The sequence below is a fragment of the Nestor notabilis genome, unplaced genomic scaffold, assembly GCF_000696875.1.
Source record: "Nestor notabilis isolate BGI_N333 unplaced genomic scaffold, ASM69687v1 scaffold6628, whole genome shotgun sequence".
NCBI classification, from domain to species: Eukaryota; Metazoa; Chordata; class Aves; order Psittaciformes; family Psittacidae; genus Nestor; species Nestor notabilis.
In genome coordinates, this window is record NW_009938636.1 from 20194 (window position 1) to 45357 (window position 25164).

General features: G+C 36.8%; 1 protein-coding gene across 1 annotated transcript in view; it reads right to left on the reverse strand.

Moving 5' to 3' along the window:
- The window catches only part of LOC104409527 (UPF0554 protein C2orf43 homolog), a gene marked incomplete at its 3' end in the record, with an annotated part of 62006 nt that overhangs the window by 9995 nt on the left and 26847 nt on the right, over positions 1–25164 (reverse strand). The window contains exon 3 of the mRNA XM_010019424.1: positions 13506–13675. Within this exon, the coding sequence (XP_010017726.1) occupies positions 13506–13675 (170 nt within the window). The remainder of the gene's footprint in view (positions 1–13505; positions 13676–25164) is intronic.

Consider the following 25164-nt stretch of genomic DNA (forward strand, 5'->3'; position numbering starts at 1 on the left):
ATTTCCATGACTATAACAGGCCTTAATTCTGCTCCATGAACAAATTCTGATGAAAGTATTTTTTTCAATTATTAAATATGACAGCCTACAGTCCACACAGAACTCACCAAAGACACAATATTCCCAGCTCTAGACACTAAGATTCTCTTTTTTATTCTTGGCTAGACAGATGAAGACCATAGCTACTGTAGAACACTTATCATGGTAGTTACAGAATAACCCCTTGGATTGAGAAGTGAGACCTCTGGCAAATAACTTCGAAATCGATATGCTTTCAATCACACCTTTCAAACGGTTGTCAGTCATCTTCCTCAATACCTGACTTTGATGCTGAAACCTATTTAATGGCAACAGGAGAGGGACCATCCACACCTCACCCTACCTTACAAGTGGGTCACAGCACAGGAAAGAACTATCTTTTGTTTTACACTACTTGAAATATTTTCCAGTAAGAAGTACTTCTTGAATATTTCCAGATGAAGCCCAGAATTATGCTAAGTATACAAATGTTTAGAGTTCAGAAGTGTTCTCTACAGATACTACAAACGATTTCTCAACAGGTCATCTCTACATATTGAACTATTTGTGAATTATTAAAAGTATAAAAATATTAAAACGCACAGACTGTTCATTACATTTACAAGTCTCACAGGGCTGAAATGCAAATTACTCTGTATTACAAATATCTGGGTAACTGAAGACTTGTCTAAAATGTTTGGAAAAAGAAAGGAGGGAAGAAAGGAGGAAAAGAGGAATGGAAGAGCAGAGAAAGAGAGGAGAAGGAGAGGAGAAGGAGAGGAGAAGGAGAGGAGAAGGAGAGGAGAAGGAGAGGAGAAGGAGAGGAGAAGGAGAGGAGAAGGAGAGGAGAAGGAGAGGAGAAGGAGAGGAGAAGGAGAGGAGAAGGAGAGGAGAAGGAGAGGAGAAGGAGAGGAGAAGGAGAGAAAGAAAAAGAGAGATGCAAGCTTTTTTATGGGTTAAGGTAATAATGAGAAAACTGTTCTCCCAAAAATCTGTATCTTATTGTTGGACTGAAAATAGTTTAATAGAGAAAATATTCATTGTCAGAGCAGTATTTTACATAGAGTATTAAGCCCCATCAAAGTGGGCAATATCATTCCATCCATAAAGAAAGTGCCAAAGGAGACAGCCAAAATTTACAATGGTGTGATAATATCAGCAGGGATGGATTTGTTGCTATTATGATTAAAGCATATAAACAGAAGAAGATTAGGAGGGGTGAGAGTGAAAAGAGAGGAAGAATAGTTTATTGGTTGGAAGAAGGGCAAGGAGAAGCTTATGTTGGAATGCAGTGTCACAGTTACACACCATAAAGCTTTCAGTTGTTCCCATTACATTAATGTCAGAACGCAGCTGCCACTTTCCAGGAGAAATTCTTTCCATTTTCATTTTGGAAGTATAGGGTGGGATTTTTTTTTTTTAGTGTAGCACTCCCATGAGATCACTGCATTGCATCTGCAGGTGCCCTTACGGTACATGGACTGGTAAATGTGATCCTTGTAGACATGATCTAGAACACTTACCACTTAAGATGAAACAGTAATATGCCATTTAAGTGGAGAGATGGCTCAACATAAAGAAAGTATTAAGAATTGTCTTGAACCAATTGCCTTCCCAGTCATAAATGTACAGCCATACATACCAATACACCTCAATGATAATCCATTCAGTTTAAGGAAAAGTGGCTGAATGAGGTGAATGAGAAAACAGCCTTACAATTATAATCTCATTTTACTGATGAAAAGGGAAGGCTTGAGTTTCCATCAATGCCTCAAGATCCTTGGATTTCTATTTTAAGTACTCCACTTAAGACATGTGGAGTGGTTCTACTTCACCACTCACTGGTGAGTCAGACCAAAAAGGCATCCAGTCAATCCTACTTGTCTAGAAGGGTCAGCAGACAGACAAGAAAAGCTCAGCTGACATCTGATGTAGGAAGGAGTTCAGCCCACTACCTTTTTAACCATTTAAAGTGGTATATGTAATGGCATACTTCGGAGGAAGAAGAGCAGAACAAGTCCTGACTTGTGATATCAATGAAGAACAGAAGAATGGGTAAGCCAGGAAGTATACACTGAGGAGAAATGGAACACAAAGCTACCAGAAGGAATATATTTGAGATTCAAGATAGAACTTACATTCCAAAGTCTTGTCAGGGTATCAGAAAAAGAGAAGAAGAGAGAGGAGGAAGTAAGGAATTCTCTCAGTCAGCTCCTTTATATAACCTTGCACTGACTTTCCCAGAACTGTAAGCATCTTAAATAATACAGGAAAAATACAAAATTCCTTCCTTTGCAATACTACAGACTGCTGCTAGCCTTAATTGTTATGACAAATGGAATATAGGCAGGAATCTGCTAAAAGAGCAAAATTACCATATCTCATTTATCACACAAATAAAACTGGTCATCAGGTAGTAAAGGTTTTAGTGCAACTGAGAACAAGAATTTGGAGAATACCTTTCAATTGCCAATGCCAGATAAAAACTCTGCCAGCTGCCATTAAAAGTCACAATTCAATGATATTTTTTGAGATCTCGGGTTTGTACCTTTCATTTCAGTAAAACACAGTAGTCATCCTGCTGTTTTAAAACACAGGAACAGAAATCCAGTATTTTCAAGAACAATTAGGACTCAATGCATTCTACTCTTTATACAGAATTTTGCTTTGTTATGGAATTTGAAATGGAGTGTAATGTTCTTAAAATTTTCCAGTGACTAGAAATGTTTTAACAAAGTTATTAAAAGCATATTTAATTGAACTTTCTTACAGGACTCCAAAGGTAACAAGTTTATTAAATACATTTGTGGTTCCTGGACTTCCAATTAAATGTACATTTCACACTGAATTCCACATGAAAGGGCAAACTTCAGTGATTTTTTTTCCCAAATGTCCCAGTTAAGTAGACTTGTATCCAAACAATAGAAATTAACCATATGAAATATTTATACATTTAAACAAATGGAAAATGAAGTGGCCTTCTATTACATTTAATATTGAAGATAACCTCAGTCATAACAGCACAATGGGTGATTCTTAAGAAATCTAGGGCTTGATTTAGTTCTCTAATCAGAGGTTTACAGTCACTCAACACATCATCAGGTATCTGAAAAGATCCATTGCAGCACTGGCAAAAACTCCCCTAAAATAATTAATAATCAAAGAAATACTAAAAATATGGGGGGGGAGAGGGAGTTCTCCAGCATTCATCTGCACTTAATCCGCTAGTGTATTAAAAATGCATTTAGCAGCAAATGTGCAATTTAAGCTCAGAGATCTTATAACTGATTTGCATAATGTTTGTCTCTTTTTCTGATTCACTCCTGCAGTTAACTCTTCGAACAGGTCACACCACTCTCAGTGCAGAAGCTAATGCAGAGGAATACATTCTTTCACTCAAGCCTTTAAAGTAAGCATCTCTAGACTTCACTGTAAACCACAGGTAATGAACAAATTAAAAGTATGGTAGAGTAGGAAATCTTTTTAATTACAACACTGTCCTTTCTAAGTAACCTCTTCGAACTAAAAGATCCAAGCTAAGTCCTTCCTCACTGCTTGAGTTACTGTACCACATACAACGAGGCAAGAGCTGATGAGAGGCAAGAGCTGATAAATCAGTTCAACTTCTTTGTTGAGGGCTCAGGCTTGCCAGAGAAATTACATTTCAATATAGAGCTTCTACAAACAGATACTGGTTACTAAAGTGATAGCTATGCTCAAAGTATAACTACATGTTTGCAAAGTCTGGGTTCAAAAACTCCACAATGTCCCTTTACATGCTCTTTTCATGACCAACTATCCAGTGCCCTAACTGCTTTCTACTTTTGTCTACTCGATTTTAAAATAGCATGGAAACTGCTGATTTCTGGTTCTACTGTCTTCTGTAAAAGCATATTAATTGCAATAAAAAACCAAACCAAATTCAGTATGTGTGCGACATTTTCATACTGAATTTCAATCGTCTGGTCTAGCTCTCCGAAGAGATGAGTCTCTGAGTTTCAAGTGCTATGCATTCACACCTGCACACACAATTTCAAAAGATCTCACTGCACAGCATAAAAAGTTCTTTGGGAAATCTGGCTTTCAAAAGGGTGTTGAGCTCTTTTGAAAACATATGCTATAAATCCTAATTGTTTTTGAAATTCACTTCTCGTTATATGTTTATGATTCCCTTATTTTTATAGAATCATTTCACTTAGTTATTATAATATGAATCCAAATTTTTGGAGATTCGAAATAACAAGATTTTATGACCAAATCTGTAAAAATCAACAGTACTTAATAAATCCTGTTATTCTGCCATTTACAATTCTAGCCATCTTTTTATTTTTAGTCCTTCATTTCCTCTTCATTCTCATGTTTTACTTTGGATTCTTGATGAATGATCACAGATTCTACTTTTCAGCTTATTTTTCTTCCTTTTCTGTTTGTACATTTGGCTATTTCCATCCCTTTTAACTTCCTAGAAAAAATAATTTTTATAGGTTTATTTGAATTCTGACTACATACATCTGAAAAGAAATGAGATGTTTCATTAGCAGTGAAATAAATACAACCTTATTAAAAAAATTCAGATGTCCTGAAATCAAATTTATCGTTCTTAAGCTTTCCCACTTTTAATCATCACAGACCAACATCTTGGTCTTCATATTGTTTCTATATTCAACTAAGCAGTAAGCTTTAGATTCTCAACCTTCACTGTTTCTTGCTTGCTAATTCTACAGTTCTGAGCAAAACCAGGTGTGGACTGCACTATTTTGGGGGAAACTGGATTGTTAACTAGCAGGCAGTTACGTACTGCTGACCACAACAGCGGTCAACATAAGAATCAGAAGATGGTACCATGTCTAACAGACTACATAATGTATGATTAAAAGCTAATTTCTCTGTGTAAGACAAGAAAGCAGGCAGACACAAGCTATAAAGATCAGGTGTTCTCACAGCATGACTGAAGACTATTCTCAAGTTGTAGATCCCATTTCAGTTGCTAGATCATGCCACTCTGGCTTGAAGCCAATTTTCTGTGACAAAATTAATATTCTTTATATGGAGAAAGATCCACGCCTCTCCCTGGTGAAAGCAAAAGACAAAAAAATTTCCCTTAGGCATTTTACATCTGAAGATATATCACATTCAACAGTTTATTTCTCATGACATTTTAAGTTTTCCAATTTTCTTTTTATATCCTTAAGATATTTCACTTTCTGTTTTCCTCTATATTACAAGGTGAGATGTTTGTGAAGAGAAAAGTAATTTCAGGCAGATTTATGCAGCACATGGCAATCCAGACAGTGTCTGTTCCTATCACAAAGGCCACTGAAGAGTATAAAAAAAAAATCCCATCTGCATTTTCTTACAGTTTACATTTTTTAAAGCTTTTTTTTTTTTCTTTTTTGTGAGGAGAGGTAGGAAAGAATATGACTGGGACCATTAGAATTAGAGTCTGCCATCAAACAAGTGAAAATAATGGTTGCTAGTGGTCTTCTTGGGTGAGCTGACAGTCTGAATCCCATTCTGCAGTTATCAGCTTTTCACTGATGACATTCAGAAATTTTGTGGAGCTTTTAAATTCAGGCTGGTGGCCTTTTATGAGTGTCTCAGTCAAAAGTCAGTCTCTAACAAGTATTTTTTTGCATTAACTCACCCACTATTGCTCTTTGCTTTGCAGCCTCCCACCCCAACAAGAGGTTTTAAGTTTTTCTTCAGTTTTCATACAAACATTGTTTTCCTTTTTTTCCCTAAAAAAAAAAATATTTAAAAAATCTCTCCACAAATCTTTGCAGAAACTCCCTTGATGCTTTAAAGATACAGCACCCTCCTAATTTTGTTTGGTCAGGTTTAATAAATCATCTGCCTTACTTCTTGCTTTTCCTAAGTAGGATAGCTGCATAATGTTTCATGTGCACCAAGTTCATATTTCTTGCTTTACTGCCTATTCCACTAGATTTACTGATATTGCCTGAGGCGTCACTGAGGGAACACACTTGTCAGAACTTTGTCATCTGTTGCAAGGTGGATTATGCTGACTCTGCAACATGTATACTGTCAACTAAACCAAATTTTAGTCTAATTGCTGGCTCAGACCACCTGTGCTTCCTTGTATATGCTTGCAAAGACTTGCTAGCTATTAGAACTTGATAGAGAGAACTGCCAAGAATATACATTATAGAAATAGTCCAATTCCATGACCAACTTAAAACATCCATGAAGTTAAATTAACACACGTCCTACTGAAGGCAGCTGAGCTTAAACTCATGATTAAATCTGTGCAAAACCATGTTAAGAGTCCGTCTTTTTTTGCTTCCTCAACACTTAAAGGGGGATGAATGTATGCATATACCAGCCCACTGCTGTTTGCTTTGGTTCTTTTTAATATGTAGCTCATCTATCCGGATGGATGAACTGAAGAAGAAAAATACATCAGACCCAGTATAGTTTTATATCATGGCCTAGAAATTCACAGCTCTCTTCACAAGATACACGTTTCTTTGAAATGTGTACCAATTCCCTTGTGAGGTCTGCTAAGTATAGCCATCTATTTTTTTCCTGCATAATAATTTTGCAGATGTTGTCATTGGGTCTGTGCTGTCTTTTACCCATCTTAAGTTTTATGGAGATTTCTTACACTTTATCATTTAAGCTTGAAAGTAACATGAAATTCATATAAACATAGTGTTTCTCCATTCTGTTTCTCCAGATCATGATCTCTACTGCTAAACATAACTACATATGCATATTCCACCCACCACTGTAATCCATTAAGGAACCAAGAGCAAACAACTCTCAGCAAGGACAAATCAGAACAAGGCTGCACCAACCAAGGACATTTATTCACTCTTCTACCCTGCTGTTGTTTATGCTGCACCTTGGACAAAGGTATACAAAGTATAATCCTCTATATAAGAGAAGATATCATCTCTCTTCAGAACTGTTCTGGCTATTCTGCTATTTATGCAGCATTAATGTACTTTTCAGAAGATCTGGCATAAGCTTACTTTCCAGAAGATCTGGCATAAGCTTACTTTCAAGCATTCCAGGTGGCAAAAAATAAATTTGTTCACTAAACAAACTTCATCATCATCATAAGTTAATTTGCCTAAACAACAGCTATGTAAACTGACTTTGCTTAAAGTACCGTGACATCTAATTTAGGTAAGCAAGATTTGAATTAGATGCTATTAGGTTAAATAAAACTTTCAAAAATGCAATAGAAGTTTATATTCCTGATTATCTCAGGTGTGTTTATTTTTATTTTTTTCCCTCTACTTCCAAAATGCACCAAGGAAGTCAAAACCTGCTAAATTAGTGTCCTTGCAGATAATTTCTGTAATGATGGCAGTACCAGTCTTGGATTACATACTCAGGTTCTAATCTCAGCAAAATAGAAACTGAACAAATGTTATTGCCTTCATACAGTCTTTTCGTCATCCATTCATGCTGCTGAAAAGACTCCCTTATTATCTCAAAGGTCAGACACGCTTAGTAGTTCCTGTACCATTAAAAAAAATCTCCCTCTTTTAATCTCACAGTCTCATAGTCCCTGTGGATTTCCAGTAATTCTAGACTAAAGAATTTTGTTTTCTTGTAGAAATAGACATATTTAAAAACATGGTGACTATTCTCTTTCCTAACATTATGAAAGTGCTTCCCAAATTCATAATCAAGCTTTCAACACAACTGAAACTGAATTATTAACACGCATGGGTCACTGCACTGAATTCTGTATCACAAGAAATCACTTAGCAGAGGCATTCTGACATGTTTCTCTCTCTTATGGCCTAATTCTACTTTCAATAAAATTAGGGGGAGCTTCCAAATACTTCAACAGAAAGGAACTAGGTGTTAACCAGAGCCAAAAGAACCAACTTGATTCAAGGCAGAAAGGCAGCAGTGACAGAATCTAGTGTTTGTCCAAGTGAGATTTCAAACCATTAAAAAACCACTTACGTGCTCTTTCCTCCCTCCCCATAAGTAACTATTCTCATTGCACAAAAAGACGTGAAACACAACTCCTTTAGCAGGTGGGTTCTTTTTGCTATGATGGCCAATTATGCATTTGCCAACACTGGCAAAATAAAATTCCCTCCTTGCCCAGTTCACCTCTTGAGAGAACCAAAAGCTTTAAAAAAGAGGGAAAAAAAAGCCATAAACAACCCACCTACTTGGAAAGCTTGTGTCTTTGGGAAACTATATTTCAAAAAGAGGATTATCTCTGCCAGTAAAATTTGGAAAAGCTTTGATAACTTACAGAACTGATGTTGCCCAACAAACTTGGTAAATTAAAGCCTGAGGAATGAATATCTAAACATGGAAATATACTTGAATAACTTCATGGGTGAATGAACACTCATGTCCAGAATGAATCTAGAATACATTCAAAACCATTATGTTATTTTGAAAATATATTAAGCTATACCAGAAAAAGACATTTGGTTTATAATCAGAATGCTTTACATGACTTATTCAGGAATAGCTAATTTGTTTTAAACTTCATATTCTACCTTACTGCAAAAAAGTATTTACGGACAGACATCGTTGAGAGATTTATTTGATTTCCTCTATAAGTACTTATGGCTTTTTATGTTGCATACACAAATACACTGCAATAAAAACTATCTATTGATATTTTTCACGGTTTTACTAAAGCTTCTTTTAAAACAACCAACTTTTATATATAGAAGGAATTTCTCACACACACTGAAAAATAGAAATTCCCTGGTCAAGAGATGGCAGAGAAGAGTGTTTCTGAAATTTTATATCCCAATCAATGTCTCTGTCAGTAGAGCCATGTGCAGAGATGTCTTCTCTCACTAGGATGATATGCAAAGGGCTGCAGGTAAGTGGAAGGAAGCAGATTTCTAGACAATAGGAAAAAAGAAAAAAAACAAAAACAAAACAAAGAGCTAACAGAGTCGTGACATCTGTCATCCTGTTGTGTACCTGTAGGCCATCAATGTTTCCAAGCAAGCTGTTCACAACAGATGGAACGTGGCCTTTTGGTTCAAGTATGAAACCACAAAATGATGACTACATATGTCACAGAGAGGTGTGATTTACGGGAGCACTGAGGGTAATAAAAGACCCCATATTACTAATGATGCAACAACAGAAACTTTGGAATGACAAAAGACTAACCTATTATCAGCTAAATTTAAATAAGAATGATACAATTTATTACCGGCTTTCTCAAATTTCAGAAATAACAAAAATAATGTTTCATAGATGAAAGCTCCTTCATTTTAACTAAATATTTTGAAAAATTAAAAAAGAAAAAAAAGAAAGAAATAAAGCTATCATGTACATATAGGAGCATTATCTGAAATAACTAAATTCAAAAACCTCCAGCAAAATGCTTCCCACCGAGGTCATTCAATCCCTGTGACCCCTAATAATACTAATAATGGGTGAGACAAACATTTTTCTGTGGATTAGAAACTGGCTAAACAGGCAGAAAATTAACAGCAGGGATGTACAACCAATTTCAGTAATTCAAAAGGTTAACAAAAAATGCCTGGTACCTGTTGTTAGGTGTGTTTAGTTTATTTATAAAAAGAGAATAAATAGCACCAACACTTGACACATCATGAAATAATTTAGAATAGTCAGCAATGAAGAAGTGTTTGCATAACTTAAAATAGCTCAGTTAGGGGACAGCCTCCTCATGCATAAAAGTCAATACTGATTTAGGAAGAATAAGACACATTGCAGAAACTTTCTAAGCTACATACATTACCAGATCCTGAACAAGTTGTAGATCCTCAAGTGAAAGACCTGAATGCAATTTGTGCACAGACAAAAGAAAACCCATGAAAATACGGTTATGTTCCTGTATAAACTTATGGAATCATTAAATGTGAACTACGTTATTTATTATGCTCATCAGAATCCTCAAAAGAAATTACATATCAAGAAATTTCTGTTTGAAAGAGGACACAGTGAAGGGAAGATAAGGCAGATGTACATGAATGTGTGCACAGAAATGACGTGACAGGGTTTCCTAGGTATGAACATTTTCATACGTAACTATTCCAATTTTTGTTTTGTTAGCTATCATTTATGACATCAACCGAGTTCTAGCAATACCCAATATTCTTTTGCAGCACTGTGACACAGTAGCAATGTGTGGTTTTGAATTATATATTACAGAAACAGGTACATAATCAGACATTTTAACTCTTTCTCCTCAATGACTTTTACAGGAAAAGCAATGCATACATTGTATGACAGTTTCACTCATTAAAAAATGTTAATTTATTACCACAAAGGTACTGGCATTTCAAAAGCATCATTGCAAATGAAAGACCAATGCTGTAACTGACTGAATTTCATTAGCAATGAATTGTGTCAATCTTTCAATTAAATTAATGATAAAACGGAGTGTTTCAGGAAACATTTGGTAGTGTTGCCAGCAAAACACAAGGAAATCCTCCAAGGAAGGATTTGCATTTTTGACGAGAATGCCTGGAGGATATAGCGTATTTATGAATTAGGCTCAATCTCCAACAACTGAGAAAATAATTTCATCACTCAGCTTCATTTTTCAGTTCTGCTGCATGAATGAAAAGCAAAGAAGATTATGAGGTTAAGATCAAGCACCAAGCAAGATGTACATTATTGCCTTTTTTCATCTCCACAGAATAAAGCTGATTGACATTTTTCCTTCCCAGTGTCAAAATTCTTTAGTAGTCTGGCAAACTCTGATGCTCCACTTCCCAGGAAGAGGTGAATCTTGCTACGATTTGGTGCCCCACTATGACAGCTGAGAATCGTTCATGGTTACATGTGTACCAGCAAATAGACCGGCGAGGAACTGTTTCCTGGTCCTGTCATTGAACAGGATGGCATGGGATGGTCTGCGTCCACATGGCTCAATTTCCCCCCTGCCTCAAAACAGGATGTTTGCATCCAAGCTAACTACTGGAAATGGTCCTGGGCCTCTGCCAAGCCCAGAACCATGCCAGAGTGTTGCCTGGGAGTTGCTGGCCGCTTTGGGTGAAAAAGTCTCTTAAATACTAGTTAAAAAATATCACTGCATAGCTGGTCCAGTACTCAAATCCATGCAGAAGTCCCACTTAGTTATAAATACGAGTGTAACCTGTGTGGCCCTTCTCTACTAATCAGACTTAGCTAAAGACATCAACCTAAGACTAAGCTTGTGTTAAGGGGTCTCCTGAAGAAACCATTAACAGAAGCCTCCCTGATAATCAACGGGAAAATAGGAGATGGATTCCAAAACTGGATTTATCCTGGGGTAAACTGGCAATTCCCAATTCATTTTCCGTTTAATTAAATAAGAAAGAATTGTTTCACAGAAGTTTAATAAGAAAACCCCACAGTACCCTTTCACCTGCGGAGCACAAGTGCCCAAGAAACGAGCAGCATTCAAAACTGACAGCTGAAGAGCAACCAAGAAGGAGCGATAAAGAGATAGCACTTTCTCCTTTTCATGCATGCTAGCTCAAGTTCATCATGTTCTCTCATCATTGTATAAGAAAGAGAGACAATCTAGTCTCTATTTGGATAGATTATGAAAGGGATTTAAACTGGGTAACAAAAATCAAACATACACTCCAAATATAAACGTTCACAGAATTATTTGTACAATAAATACAACACATTAACCTCTGGCTCAGAATAATAAACTGTAAGCAATCAAAGGCTTTTAAAGCAGAGAATTTAAGACCAAAACCAAAACTTATGTAGTAGAAGAGTATCACATAAGAACTACACAAAAATAAAATCAAATGATCTAGCTACTAAAATACACACATGTGCTCAAAATCTTGTGGGAATCAAATATTCCAGTAAAAATAAAGGGAGAGATGGAAACACAAGTTTCTTATTATCACACTTCGTATGTTATAAAACCTAACAGTTAACTTATTTTTGGCAAAGGGACAGAGGTTGCACAACACGCTGGCTTACACAAATATTTTCTATTGTTAAATGCATCTTAAATGTAGCTTGTCATAGATTAACTTCATGCACACAGTGCACCATGCAGTCTGAGATTGTCCCAAAGATACCTATTTTTCAAAACACTGATGAATAGCAAGCTGCCAGCATCCAGTGAGCCAGGTGTGAAAAAAATCACTCAACAATTTATAGTTGAATTGAAACCAGATAAAACCATTTGTGTAATAAAGACTGTACAGATGTTGACCAAAGAAAAGTTGGTATTTTTGGACAAATTACTGTGTATACTTTCTAAAGCACACCCTCTTGAAAAGATAAAATAGTAATAAAAGTTCTCTCAAAAAAATGCCCTTGTTTATAATCATAAAGTGAAATATGCCTGTGAAAATGTATTGGGTTAACCTCAAGTTTCACGGTTTTAGTTGCCGTTTCCTTTAAAGGAAAAAAAAGTTAGACATGCAACAGAAATGGTTATGAAGAAGTGGAAGGACCTACTCATGCATATATTAAACAGAGACTTTACAATAACATTGCACTTCCTTCCACTGAAGATTTTATAATGTAAAGGAAGAGGCAATGACTTAGCAAGAATGAATGTTTAAGAATAAAAATTCAGTATTCTTCATTCATCATCAGCTAGCAGAGTGAGTTCTTACTGAACACTAACAGTCAGCCATTTCCAGAGGTGCAAGGACAATGTCCTGCATCAGCCTCCTTACTGGTTCAGAGTGACAAAAAAACCCCAATGTTTAGATACACAAGAACATGCAGTAACACTTCTCACACTTACCAGATTACACAAACCAAGACTGAGTTGTAGAAGCAATCATATATGCACACATATAAAATTTTAAAAATTATATACTTCATACTAGTACTCATCACAATTTGTATGACTATTCTTTCCATACATTTCCCCATATATAGTCAGCAATCTGCTTGCCTTGAGATAAGAAGCTGGTATTAAAATTCCAGTCTTAATTTTTGGTGTAGTAACATAATGTAATTGCCAAGTGTTTAGTGATCGGTTTATAAACTATGTAACGAGAATGCAACAAGAATGTCCTAAATATTTATCACCATTATTATTTATAATAAAACAGCATTTCAAAAGTAAAAAAGTGGAAGAAAGTAGATTTAGATTAGATATCAGGAAAAAATTCTTCCTTGTGAGGATGGTGAGACACTGGCACACCAGAGAAGCTGTGGCTGCCCCATCCCTGGCAGTGTTCAAGGCTGGGTTGGATAGGACTTCAAGCAACCTGGTCTAGTGGAAGGCGTCCCTGTCCGTGACAGAGGGTTGGAACTAGATGATTTTTGAGGTTTTTTCCAACCCAAACCATTCTATGATTCTGTAACTTAAAGGTCCAAATTCAGAGTCAGAACTTCATTTTACACCCAGCTACATTATTATATGTTATCTGGATTAGTCATTAATGGTTTTATTTCATTTTAATTGAAAGTTTGTGTACAGCAGAATAGAGCTTCCACAGGAAAGACACAGCATTACCCAGAGGCTAAGCACGTGCACGTGCTAATAATGTAATTCCCATTCTATAAGATTAACGTACCTGAAGTTCTGATGCTCGCTTCATCATCTCCAGTGTGATGTAGCAACCAATAGAATGAGCAATCAGTACCAGCTTTATATCTTTTGAAACATTCTTTTTGAGGAAGTTCAGCTTATGCTCTACTTGTCCATTAAGTCCAAAAACATCCTCTAGCTCCTTAATATCTGTGTCTGAAACACAGAAGAGAAAAAGTCCTTTGTTTTAATGACAGAAATTCAGAAGTTTCAACTATCTTTCCTTCCCCCCCCCCCCAGTTTTTTTTTTAAACTCTGAAATAAACAAACATATTAATTAAAAAAATAAACCAACCCACTGATACTAAAAATTTCATTTTAATTACCACTGGTAAATACAGACTGATGAATCACACATACAGGATGTGAAGGCTTATGTGTAACTGGGGAGCCCGGGAAGGATACAGATACACATGGAGCTTCACTGCATATCATCTAGCATTGGATCCCTTCACTCAGAACAAGACCAAACTCAAGCACTGGATCAGCTTAAATCAATCCAACTTTACACTGTGAGATCAGAACCTATAACAGCAAAACTGCCCAGGAATAAGAGTCCCTTCACTCAAGACAAACTATCACATAGGTTATCATGCACTAAGAACCTTCAGATATTCAAAATCTCCTGTTTTAAAATAAAGACACACAAAAAAGTCCCATGGAACAAGAAAAAATATGAAATGTGTAAGTGTCAAAATACAGCACTAGCAATTACATAAACTACTCTTATTTATGCAGGTTCTTATCACTGTCAGTCCAGCCATAAAAGAATAACACTAGGTTAGAGTATCATGGTTCTAGGTAATTGTGCAATTTGAAGAGCAGCTAACAGAAGTGGTGCCCTAACAAGCCCACCCAGTAATAAATGTTTAACTTCCCATTTCAGTTCCCTATGTGGAAAAGAGATGTGGAAGAAAGTATCCATAAGGCAGACATACTGAAAAGATGCATACATTAAAAAGATGGAAATGCACTGAAAAACTACTATGACTGTGAACACAGTTTATCAAATTATGAAGGCTGATTGGTCTTTTAATCCACATGTAAGAAGTTTGATGGCAGTTGGCCAGTAACCTCAAATACTAAAAAGTAATAATACTAAAAAGTAATAATACTACTATAGAGAAGTTATTGGGAGGCTGATAGTGATAGTATTAACTGGTAGCCTAAGTGGGCTGGCACTATATTGCTTTTTTGATCATCTGCATGATGTTCAAGAATGTGTCCTGATAGCTTTTTATTGAGCTTAGACTATTAACACAAAGGTCACAGAAAAGAAGTTCTTCAATTAAACTAATATTTCTACTAAAACTACTAATGGTCATATCCCAGCGTAATTTAGAGTAGTTTACTCTAAATGAAAAAGAGGTTCACTAAAACATACTCAAGGAATGCAAAATTAGATGAGAAGTAATATTTTGCTTATTATGCTTTCTACAAGTAACAGAAAATAAAGAGCTTGTTCTGTTTTCTGAAACTCTAAATAAAAACCTAAGGCCAAAACATGGTTTTTAAATTTAGTTTCTATTTTTAGCAAAAGCTGTCTTTCCTTTTCATTTAATTACACAGGAGCTCAAACTCATGCAGGAGTGGGCTGTCTACACTGCCAGTCTAGTTAAGGGTAAATATGACATGCATGAAATGCAGAATACGAGAAATACAATGGCCTACAGGATGCAGCAACAAGTGAAAGAGTATGTTACATTGAGTATATTTACATTACTGTGTGTTGGGTTGAGCAGGTCAGTTTTCCCTTGTAAATATTTACTACCATTTCTGTATTGTTTTACTCAAGCACTGCCATCTCCAGTGATTTATCAGCATGTCTTTTAACATTTGTCATTCCATTCACAGCTTCAATTCTTGAAAATAAATGATTTTACAATAATTTCAGCTTATTTCCAGGTTACAGCAAAGGAAAGGAGACAAAGTAGGTCTATAAATCTTCTAGAGAACTTCTCATAATTTGCAAGACCCCAGAAACCAAGCAGGAAACAAAACAAACCTGTATTTGTATTGTTCAGTCTCAGGAGGCTAAGGACTGCTTTTCACTACATGAAATCAATTTCTGCTACATGAGATGCTGAACTTTGCTGCAATGCAATTAAACAATACAGCAAAGACAGTCTAGACCAATCTCAACATTTTTCAAGTTAGTGTGGATAACTGTGTTAGATAAATACAGTTCATTAGTTGTTAAGATGGTAGATATCTAATTTAATGTTTAGTTACTTAATAAATAGCAGCATAGAGATTCAGGGCAACACACTCATAGCTATTACTGGTTTTAGCAGAGATGTGCCTATTCACAATCAGTTTTGTTGCCAAAGCGAGAACCCCAAGAAGGATACGGGTGTGGGTTAAGAGTAGAGTGAAAATAAGACCTACTTCCCCCTTGCATTTGCCAAGACTTGAGTTTAGGACTTGAGTGCACTCAACTCAAACCTGTCACTGGTGTTTCCTTAGGGGAGCAGGGGAGAGTTGAGTTTGCAGAAGCGATTTTTATTTGGATGGCTTAGCTATGATTGATGATGATCACAGAGACCCATTCTACTGCACTGGGCCAAAGCATCCTCAGCCTTGCTCAGCACCACTCAGAGCAAGAATGCTCAGATTCCCACATCTACTGGCCTATGTTACATTCACATACAATCTCTCTCAGGCTGAAAGTGAGACCTGACAGCCAGTACTGACCCCAGAGAATTGTTTCAGCTGCTCAATACAACTTTTCTTTTTCTTCTAAAATACTGGTTTGTTGCCAAGCCAAATCAAGCTGGCATTACTCCTAGAGAAGCCACACTGGATGATGAGCGTGCAGTATGGGGTCTGGCAATCCACATGCAAAATTCTGCTCATCACCAACTGACCCTGCACTCATCAGGTGAAACTCCAGCATCACGTAACCTGATGCTGAAATATGCATCCTATTTTCCTTCTGGACAAATATAAAATTGCCCATGCCTAGTGTCAGTTCATGTTACCTCAACACAAATGCTACACTTGTAAGAGTCCAAACTATGTGAGAGCTGGGCTGCATCACAGGTTTGGAAGATTTATTTATTTATTTTACAGAATAAAATCACAACGGGATTATCCAAAATCAACATGAATTTCTTGGGTGGAGAAGCTTAAATGGGATCTTTGTATAAGCAAACAGACTTGCACAAACACACTGGCCGTTAGCTCTCCAATGGCTCTACATCAGAGAAGGGACCAGAGTTACTTCACCTGAAGGTGTGGAATAAATGGCATGGCTGAAGGAGAACTCATTTAAGCAGTTTTCAGATAGCAGAAATTATATGACTTGTACCTTATGCTGTAAACACCCCATCCGGGCCAAGGCATGTGATTTCAAGACTTTATTTAGCTGAAGTGTATTAAAAGAAACACTGTATTTCTTTATTTTCTTTGGCAAAGCATTAATCTTCTGATGTGCTTTCAGAAAAACAAATGCGCCATCACTTTAATGATTCTCTTTTTCTGACCTTTGCTAAACCCACAGTCAGAAAACAATGATAGATTAAAATAAAGTGTTTGCTCTAAGATTAGTAGACAAGTTAATCTTGCTAGGAAAGAGGAATTTGGTTTTCAGGGAAATAACAGAGAATTGGGTTTGTTTGTTTTTCTGCTGTGTATGCATTGGAAATTCTGAGGCAGACCAAAAAAAGTTTATCAGTTCTATGAGCATGCCTTAGACTGGAGATTCATAAAATTTAGCCTTTCATTAAAAAGTCTCAAAAAAAAAAAATAATTAAATCATAGACTCCTTTTTAATGGATGATTCAAAAAGACAGTGGAGGCCAGATTTTCCAACACTACCCTCAAATTTGTGCATATAATCTCTGCATGCCTTTGTACTTCCCCAGTTTCACAAGGGAATGTTTGCACATCCAAACTCCCAACACCACAACAGATGACCAAATATTTGAGCTCCATACATATGGACACCTGTTATGACATGACTTTAAAGTCTGTTCCAGGATCTGCTCATACACAAGGCCTCCAAACTACTCATGAACAAGTAAGGAACTGTGTGAAAAGGTGACTTGTACTTATATGCCATGAAGGAAAGGGAGGTAAAAACCACTGTCCTACCCACACTGTATCTTCTTCTTCTCTGGGTCATTTACTCCAGGAGGTAATCCCAGGATATCTAAAGACAAACTCTAATGAACCACCTGTATAAACTCTTGTGGTCAACAATTTTCAGAACTGGACATTTTACAGCATAAGGACAAGTATCTTGAGACTGAGGGCACTGGAAAAAGATTTGCCTCTTCCTCTGAAGACACTGCTCATTTCAGCTGTGTGACGTCACCATACTGCTTAATGTTAACAGTGAGCAGAAATAACAATTTTAAACACATGAAAATGCAGTGGCATTGCAAGAAAGTATCAAGAGGGAGAAAAACAATAAGCAAAAAGATGCTGAAAGGTCAGTGATGATATCAAAGCATACGAAAATGAAAGGCACAAAGCATCAAGTACAGCCAACCAAAAAGTTCAGGAGAGCTAGCTCAGGGTCAGGTTAAGTCCACTGCACCTCCATCAAACACCCTAAGTGCAACCATCATATAGCACCAAGTGGTTTAGACTTTATGCCCCCCTCTTTTCATCACAAAACCATACAAACACTGGTGGGAAGAGCAGCAGTTGTGGCTAAAGATCTACTGCTTAGACGGAGCAACCCATGGAAAGTTTTATCTTGCCTTTGTGTAATGACAGGCAGAAAGCAACCCCACAGCTAAAGCATCTGGAAGGATTACCTGTTAAACTGCCATACATAGTCAGAAGTCTAGTTCCGGAAATTAAATAAATCATTTGATTGGTTCTGTTCTTATAGAAAAACATAATAATTCCTTACAATTGAATGAAGCCATCTGAAAATGCTTAAATGCAACTGCAAGCTTAAAACCTGAGATTTCAGGTTTGCAAGTCTAGTATGGGCAAATGTGTTAGAAAATACAGTCCCTAAAGATATACTGCTTAAAGCCCGAATTCTTCACCCAACCTTTCATCTGATTATTGAACCCTGGATAATTTGTATCTGCAAGCAATAAAATACCAAAGAAACGCGATGGAAACCGTTAGAGTGTTCCATAAATACTGAAGAACTCCTCCTGACACCAGAAACCAGGTCTTAAAGCGTTGTGTTTTAGATTAACCCTTAGACCTTAATCTGGCCCTACTACCCTGAGGAACTGTTCATGCAACTTTTAAGATAAACACACCACTCATTAGTGTTTATTGGAGCAATTACTTTTTGTAAAGATATCCTCCACAAATAAATTACCATTTACTCAAGAAACTGAAGTGGTCATATGTATTATTTTCTTTATAAGAAAACTAACAAGATCTTAACCTACAAATTGAACTATTGATTTCCTTTGCTATCTACACACCTATTGCTGAGACACTTGTTTAACACCTGATCTGTTTTTGAAAGGAAGCTGTGTTATAATTAAATTAGTATAAGCACAGTCTGACAGAATGAACTAATAAACATGACAAATACTAGACCCCAAATTTTTATTAAAAGAATACAGGAGCACACTGAATCTATTAAATTAGCTGTGAGAGACTTTTTATTTTGCATTCTCAGTCTTGCTTCCCTCTGATTAAAGTAACTATTACCAAGGTATGATACAGTACAAACTCTGAAGCAGAAATCTGTTGGTTATCTTCAATTTTGGCATGGCCAGCACCTATTAAACAGTGGCTTATTATGCAGTTCACCAATCAATGCCTTCAGAATCACTTTAACATGCATTTCTGTATTTGAATTACTGCATTTTCAGTAATTACTGCATAATCAGTAAGCTAAATAGCTACAGAAAATGCAATTTATAAGAATTTTCAGTATGATATTATTAAAAAAACCAAACAAAAATAATAATAATAATAATAAAAAATTCCAAACTTGGCAGGCTAGACGTTAAAGAGCCAATACGGTGTAGGAGCATATTTAAATTTCCATCATAAATTGATGCCAAGGAGCAAAAGCAAAGAGGTCTGATCCAATGGGAAGCTGATTGTTCCAGTTACATTTCTTGTTTTCTGGACAGGCTGAAACCAAGTGAAAGGCTTTGTAAGTTCCCTTCTTCACTTGCCCACAGAAACAAAACTGGAAGGGACTTCACAACTAAGGCTGACTGCTACGTAAAATGTATCTTGATACAGGAATGAGTTTGAACAGCATTGTGATTTTTTTAGTCTCATCTTTTCACTTCTAGGCTGCACCTTTGATGGCTTCACAGTACTTGATTATTAAGGACTGCTTTCCAGCACACCTAATCACTTTGAAGAATCATAGAATAATTTGGTTTGGAAGGGCCCTTAAAGATCACCTAGTTCCAACCCCCCTGTCGAGGGCAGGGACACCTTCTACTAGAACAGGATGCTCAAAGCCCCGTCCAAGAAAAAGACCTCACATAGCTGAGTTGGTTATAAAACCCGAGTAAAGTCATTCCAACACACCAGGTATCCCACTCAGCTTACCATTTTACTTTGCAGAATACCCTCTATGAGACAAGTAATTACAGAGAATAAGAAAACAATACTATGCCCTTTACATTAAGTTAGGCTTTTATCCAGGCTTTACCCATTTATTCCCAGTTTTGAAGTAATTTCATGTCTAGGTGTGCACGTCTACACTTGCAAAATAGTAAGTAATTTCAGCACTGGCAGCCCTTCAAAACCTTCCAACAATTCTCCCTTCTTCCAGTAATGTTAAAATGATTCAGCTCTACCACAGCTTATTAATGGAGAATCACTGAAGACAGCGTGAAATACTTAGAGGACTACATACAAGCAAACAGGTACCAAACAAAACCAGTAAGTAACACCAGTGTAGTGGGAACCCCTGAAAAAGTCACTCTTCCTGGGCTACTGAGGTCTCTGGGCACTCCAGAATAACTCCACAGAAAAGACAAGCCACCAGAGCAGCTGTCTATTTAACTAGGCTCAGCCTTCCCATACCAGGTGCTGAAGTGAAGCACACCTCTCTGGCACTGCAGGAAAAAGTAAGGTAAGGAAAGGGATTATGAAGAAAGCAATGACATAGACTTGCATTGGCAGAGACTTCATAAACAATGAGAGGAAGCAGAGTTCATGTACTCTACAACTACCTGAAAGAAGGTTGTAGTGAGGTGGGCATTGGTCTCTTCTCCCACATAACAAGCGATAGGATGAGAGTAAATGGCCTCAAGTTGTGCCAGGGGAAGTTTAGGTTGGATATTAGGAAAAAATTCTTCACTCAAAGGGTTGCCAGACATTGGAATAGGCTGCCCATGGAGGTAGTTGAGTCACCATCCCTGGAGGTGTTTTAAAGACATGTAGATGTTGCATTTAGGGACATGGTTTAGTAGTGGACTTAGCAATTCTAGGTAAATGGTTGGATTCAATGATCCTAAGGGTCTTTTCCAATCTAAATGATTCTATGATTCTACTTGAAGATCTGGTGGTTGAGAAAACAAAGTCAATAATAAGGCCTTCAGAAAAACGTGTGCACCTAGGCGCATTTAGTCTGAGCCTCTTGATAGGATCTTTGTACCAATAATGTCTGTCCAAACAACATAGAGAAAATCTTGCAATTTCTATTATATTGCTGATTTGGTGAGCTTACACCACAAAACCCACTAAGGTGCAAAAATCAGTCGAGCCCCCACAAAACCCACTTTTACTCTCCAAAAAGTCTATTTTCCTTGCTTTGCCTGACTAACAAGTGGTACTCCTGTGAATGTCTACCTTGCATGTTTCCCTTAGGAAAATTCATTTCACTTATCATCTAAAATAGTATCACCCAGTTTTTCCAAGGACAAGTGTACTTCACCAGTATTTGAATATCGTGCACCAATAGCCTGAAGTGTGTGACATATTAGTCTCTCCAAGAATAAGGCATAGAAGGCACACTGCTCCTTAAGGTAATTCTTTACTGGAAAGCATATTAGCATCAAGATCTTTTGAAGCTTGGCCAGATCTAACATCTTCCAATTTAACATGACAAAAATTTAGTCTTGATACTGAGGCATTCTAACTGAATGAAGCAACTAAAATCAACTTCAGTAAATAGTGTATTGCAGCAACTTGCATTTTCACAGTTTAACAATGGAGGAAAAGAAAGAGTGATGTTCTGCACATCACCAAGACTGGGTAGATAGGAGGTAAAGAAAGGATAGTGGAAATTGTGTGAGTGCTGAAGGAACAAAAATGGATGAGTATCACTTCACAGGCATTGATTCAGTTGGTGTAAAATAAATGAGGTGCTGCACCGCAGTAGGTAAGTCCAACAGTCACACCTATTAAAAACAGCACTTCAAAACTTTGGGAAGTTTAAACAGACACAAGTAGAGAAAGAGGGACTGAGAGCAAACAAGGGAGAGACAAAGTTTGGAGCTAAGTAAGACAGCTGGCCAAGTAAGACAACCTGTATTATTCTACAGACAGGGAATAAAAAGAATTATTTTTGAAATTAGAGAAAATGAGAAGGAGCACGCCTCAATGTTACAAAGGGAAAAGGACTAAAAGCAGGAAGCTGAGAGTACACCTGGAGGCACACAATAACAATACAGAATTTGTACTTCATAGCAATCACACAGAACAACGGGTGACATTTTCTGAAGTGCTTAATGCTTCTACTGAATCCACACTGACTTGGATCCAAACTTGCTTAGCCAGTCCTGATTTCTCTTGAAAATCCATCTCAAAATTTTATTCAGAACTCTGATACAGACCAAGACTGAAATGTTTAACTAAGTATGACTTCAGAATAATACTAAAATTATACAGTCTTTAATAGAGTAACACTAAAAACTAACGAATTTCTTACTTCACTAGTTACTATAATGGCATTAGGACAGCACTCAGCATAACTTAGTCCTTTTTCTTTACTCTTGTGTATATTAATCTTGGATGATACTATTTTAATAGAAGTATAAACGAAAGTGGAGGTTTCTATCTTCATTTGTCCATGGAAATATTAAATTTCGTAACTATAAGTGTCTACAGTAAACAAATCAAAATTATTTAACAATACTCTCTAGCACCCTTTTATTTTAAGGACTAAACAACCCACTCAAGCAAATATAATGTGTTTCCATCTTTGACCTGTACCTTTCAAAATTGATAGATTATAACAAATTATCAAACTTATCTTAGATTCCCTGATGCTACAACATGGTGCCGCACTGCTAAATGCAAAGAGATACAACAGTTTATTCCAGCAGAAAACACGACTCTATGCTACCAGCACTGCGTGCTGTAGCTCAAAGCATAGGAAAAATCATAGAATCACAGAATGGTTTGGGTTGGAAAGGACCTTAAGACCATCTAGTTCCAGCTCCCTTGCCACAGGCAGGGACACCTTCCACTAATGCAGTGCTACCTCACAGCTCTCAATCAGTGCTCTTAATCACTGCTTGCCTTGAGAAGCCTTCTAAGCCTCTGTCTGGGCTCCGCTCTGCACAAGGCATGCAAGCTGACAGCAAGGGGAAGCAATGGTGTCTCAGCAACTGCCAGCACTGATCCCCCATGGATCTCAGAGCAACAGGGGTTCTTGCTGGCTGACATGACATGAAGTGAATCCAGAAGCCCAGAGAATCTAATTCTCTGGTCTGATGCTCTGTACTGAGTTATACTTTCTGGCATCACTGGAAAAAACCCCACAATTTTGATGAAGGAACACTCCATGCTCTGTCTTTCATTACCTTGCACAAGCATAAAGCAAAAGACAATTGGACAAAATAGAACATGCAAAAGCCTATATTTATTAAAATCAGTGGCAAAACTGACGAGAGGAAACAGAATTTCACTTGTACTTTCTTTAAATATATCAGGTTCCTTTATCAGTTGCTGATTACTTTAAATAACCGTTTGCATGTGCTGCACAGTGCAAATTTTGTATCTTTCAGGACATACCATATTTTTGTCAAACTGACCACTTTAAATTCTGATTTATATCTTCTCTGTTACATTATTTAAAAATTAACAGGCAGATTTATTTTCTATTACCAAGACAGCAATTTCCTTTTTAACCTTCCTGAAGAAAATGCTGAAGGTTTCCTTCTTAGTCACCCAGCAAGTATGGCTACATGACAAAGATCCTGTGATGGCTTTATTTTTCTTGAAGTCTTACCTTCTAGCTGAAATGGAGACTAAAGTGCCACCACCACAAAACTGATCTGTCATTACAGATGAATATAGGGACAATAAAAGGGATTTTTTTGTCTTCTTTTTGCACAGGTGAGGTGTGCTCCACAGAAAGCAAACCACTCACTGGTCACCCACAAGCAGTGCCAGGGTCACAGTCAGGCAAAGGTTCATTTTCTCATTCGTTTACATTAGCAGACATCAAAGCCATAGCTCATTACAAACTGAAACTAAGGCTTTACAGCATAACCTATCTAAAAAGATAGATCTAAAAAGCAACTGAATTTGACCTGCACTCTACACAAACAGATTCAAGTATGATCACGTAGAGATTAATACATACTAATGCACATTCTGAAATACTGAAATTGCTCTCTTCAAGATTAACTGCAGAGTAAAACTTCTTCCTCAAAATCATGTGAAAACTAGTATAGGAGTCAGTGGAGTCCCTGCAGTGAAGAACAGTCCTGTTCTGAAAAAAAAAAAAAAGACACTACTATGACAGTCCTAGAGTATTTCAGTAGACTGTTATAACATTCAGCCCAATGGGGTTAATTTGGCAACTAAGTAGTCACTTGACCACACAATTTGATAGCTGTAGTAAATTAGATTTCAATAGATGAATGTACAGAACATAAAATTCAACCTTTAGAAAGCTATGTCTGGCTTAAAGAGTAGTCCCATGCAGTATCAAAAGGAGGTAAAAAGAAAAACTCTTCATCCAGCAAGCAGCAATGAGACCCCTTCATTCAACCTGAGTCCACAGCACCATAACATTTTGTCCCTTATCATTTTTCAAAGCACACAGTCCCTGCCCAGATGTTGCTGAGAGACTTAAGCAGGTACACTAAAGGAAGGAGTAATTCATTAATGAAGCTGATTGCCTAAGAATGAGGCCATCTGCAGCTACTTCTTCCTGCATAGTCTGCTTTACAGTTTCCTGCCTTTTCCTAAAACACCTACAATGCTCCTTAAAGAAAGGGAAACTCCTACAACCAGAGCAAACAGAAAGACTCCATGTTCCAAACTTCATTATTTTTATAATCTGGAATTATGTTGTGCATTGCTGACGGTTCCTCAGTCTTACAACTGTAGATGACTGTGAATTAAAACTGCCTCTGAACAGTGAACCCATCAAGATCTGCACCATTTTTTTGCAAGCTTTGTGGGTATCAAAATTAAATCAAAGGTCTGTATCATAAAGTGGAAATTCTTATTAATTTATGAATAAACAAAATATTGATTGGCTTTCTTCCTACAGCTAACCTATGTAGTGAATAAACTTTTTGACTCAACTATCAAAGCAAATCCAGACCAGTATCACCCTCAGACAGAAGGGCTTATTCTCTGCTATAGTGATAATTCATTTTCATTGTTATGCAAATGTATCTTCCAAACTGGCTGGGATTAAAAGATTCCTAAACATTCTCCCTGGGAAAAATAATCTGAATAATATCAACATTTTGTTTAATAAATTATTTTACTTTTTTACTTTCCCT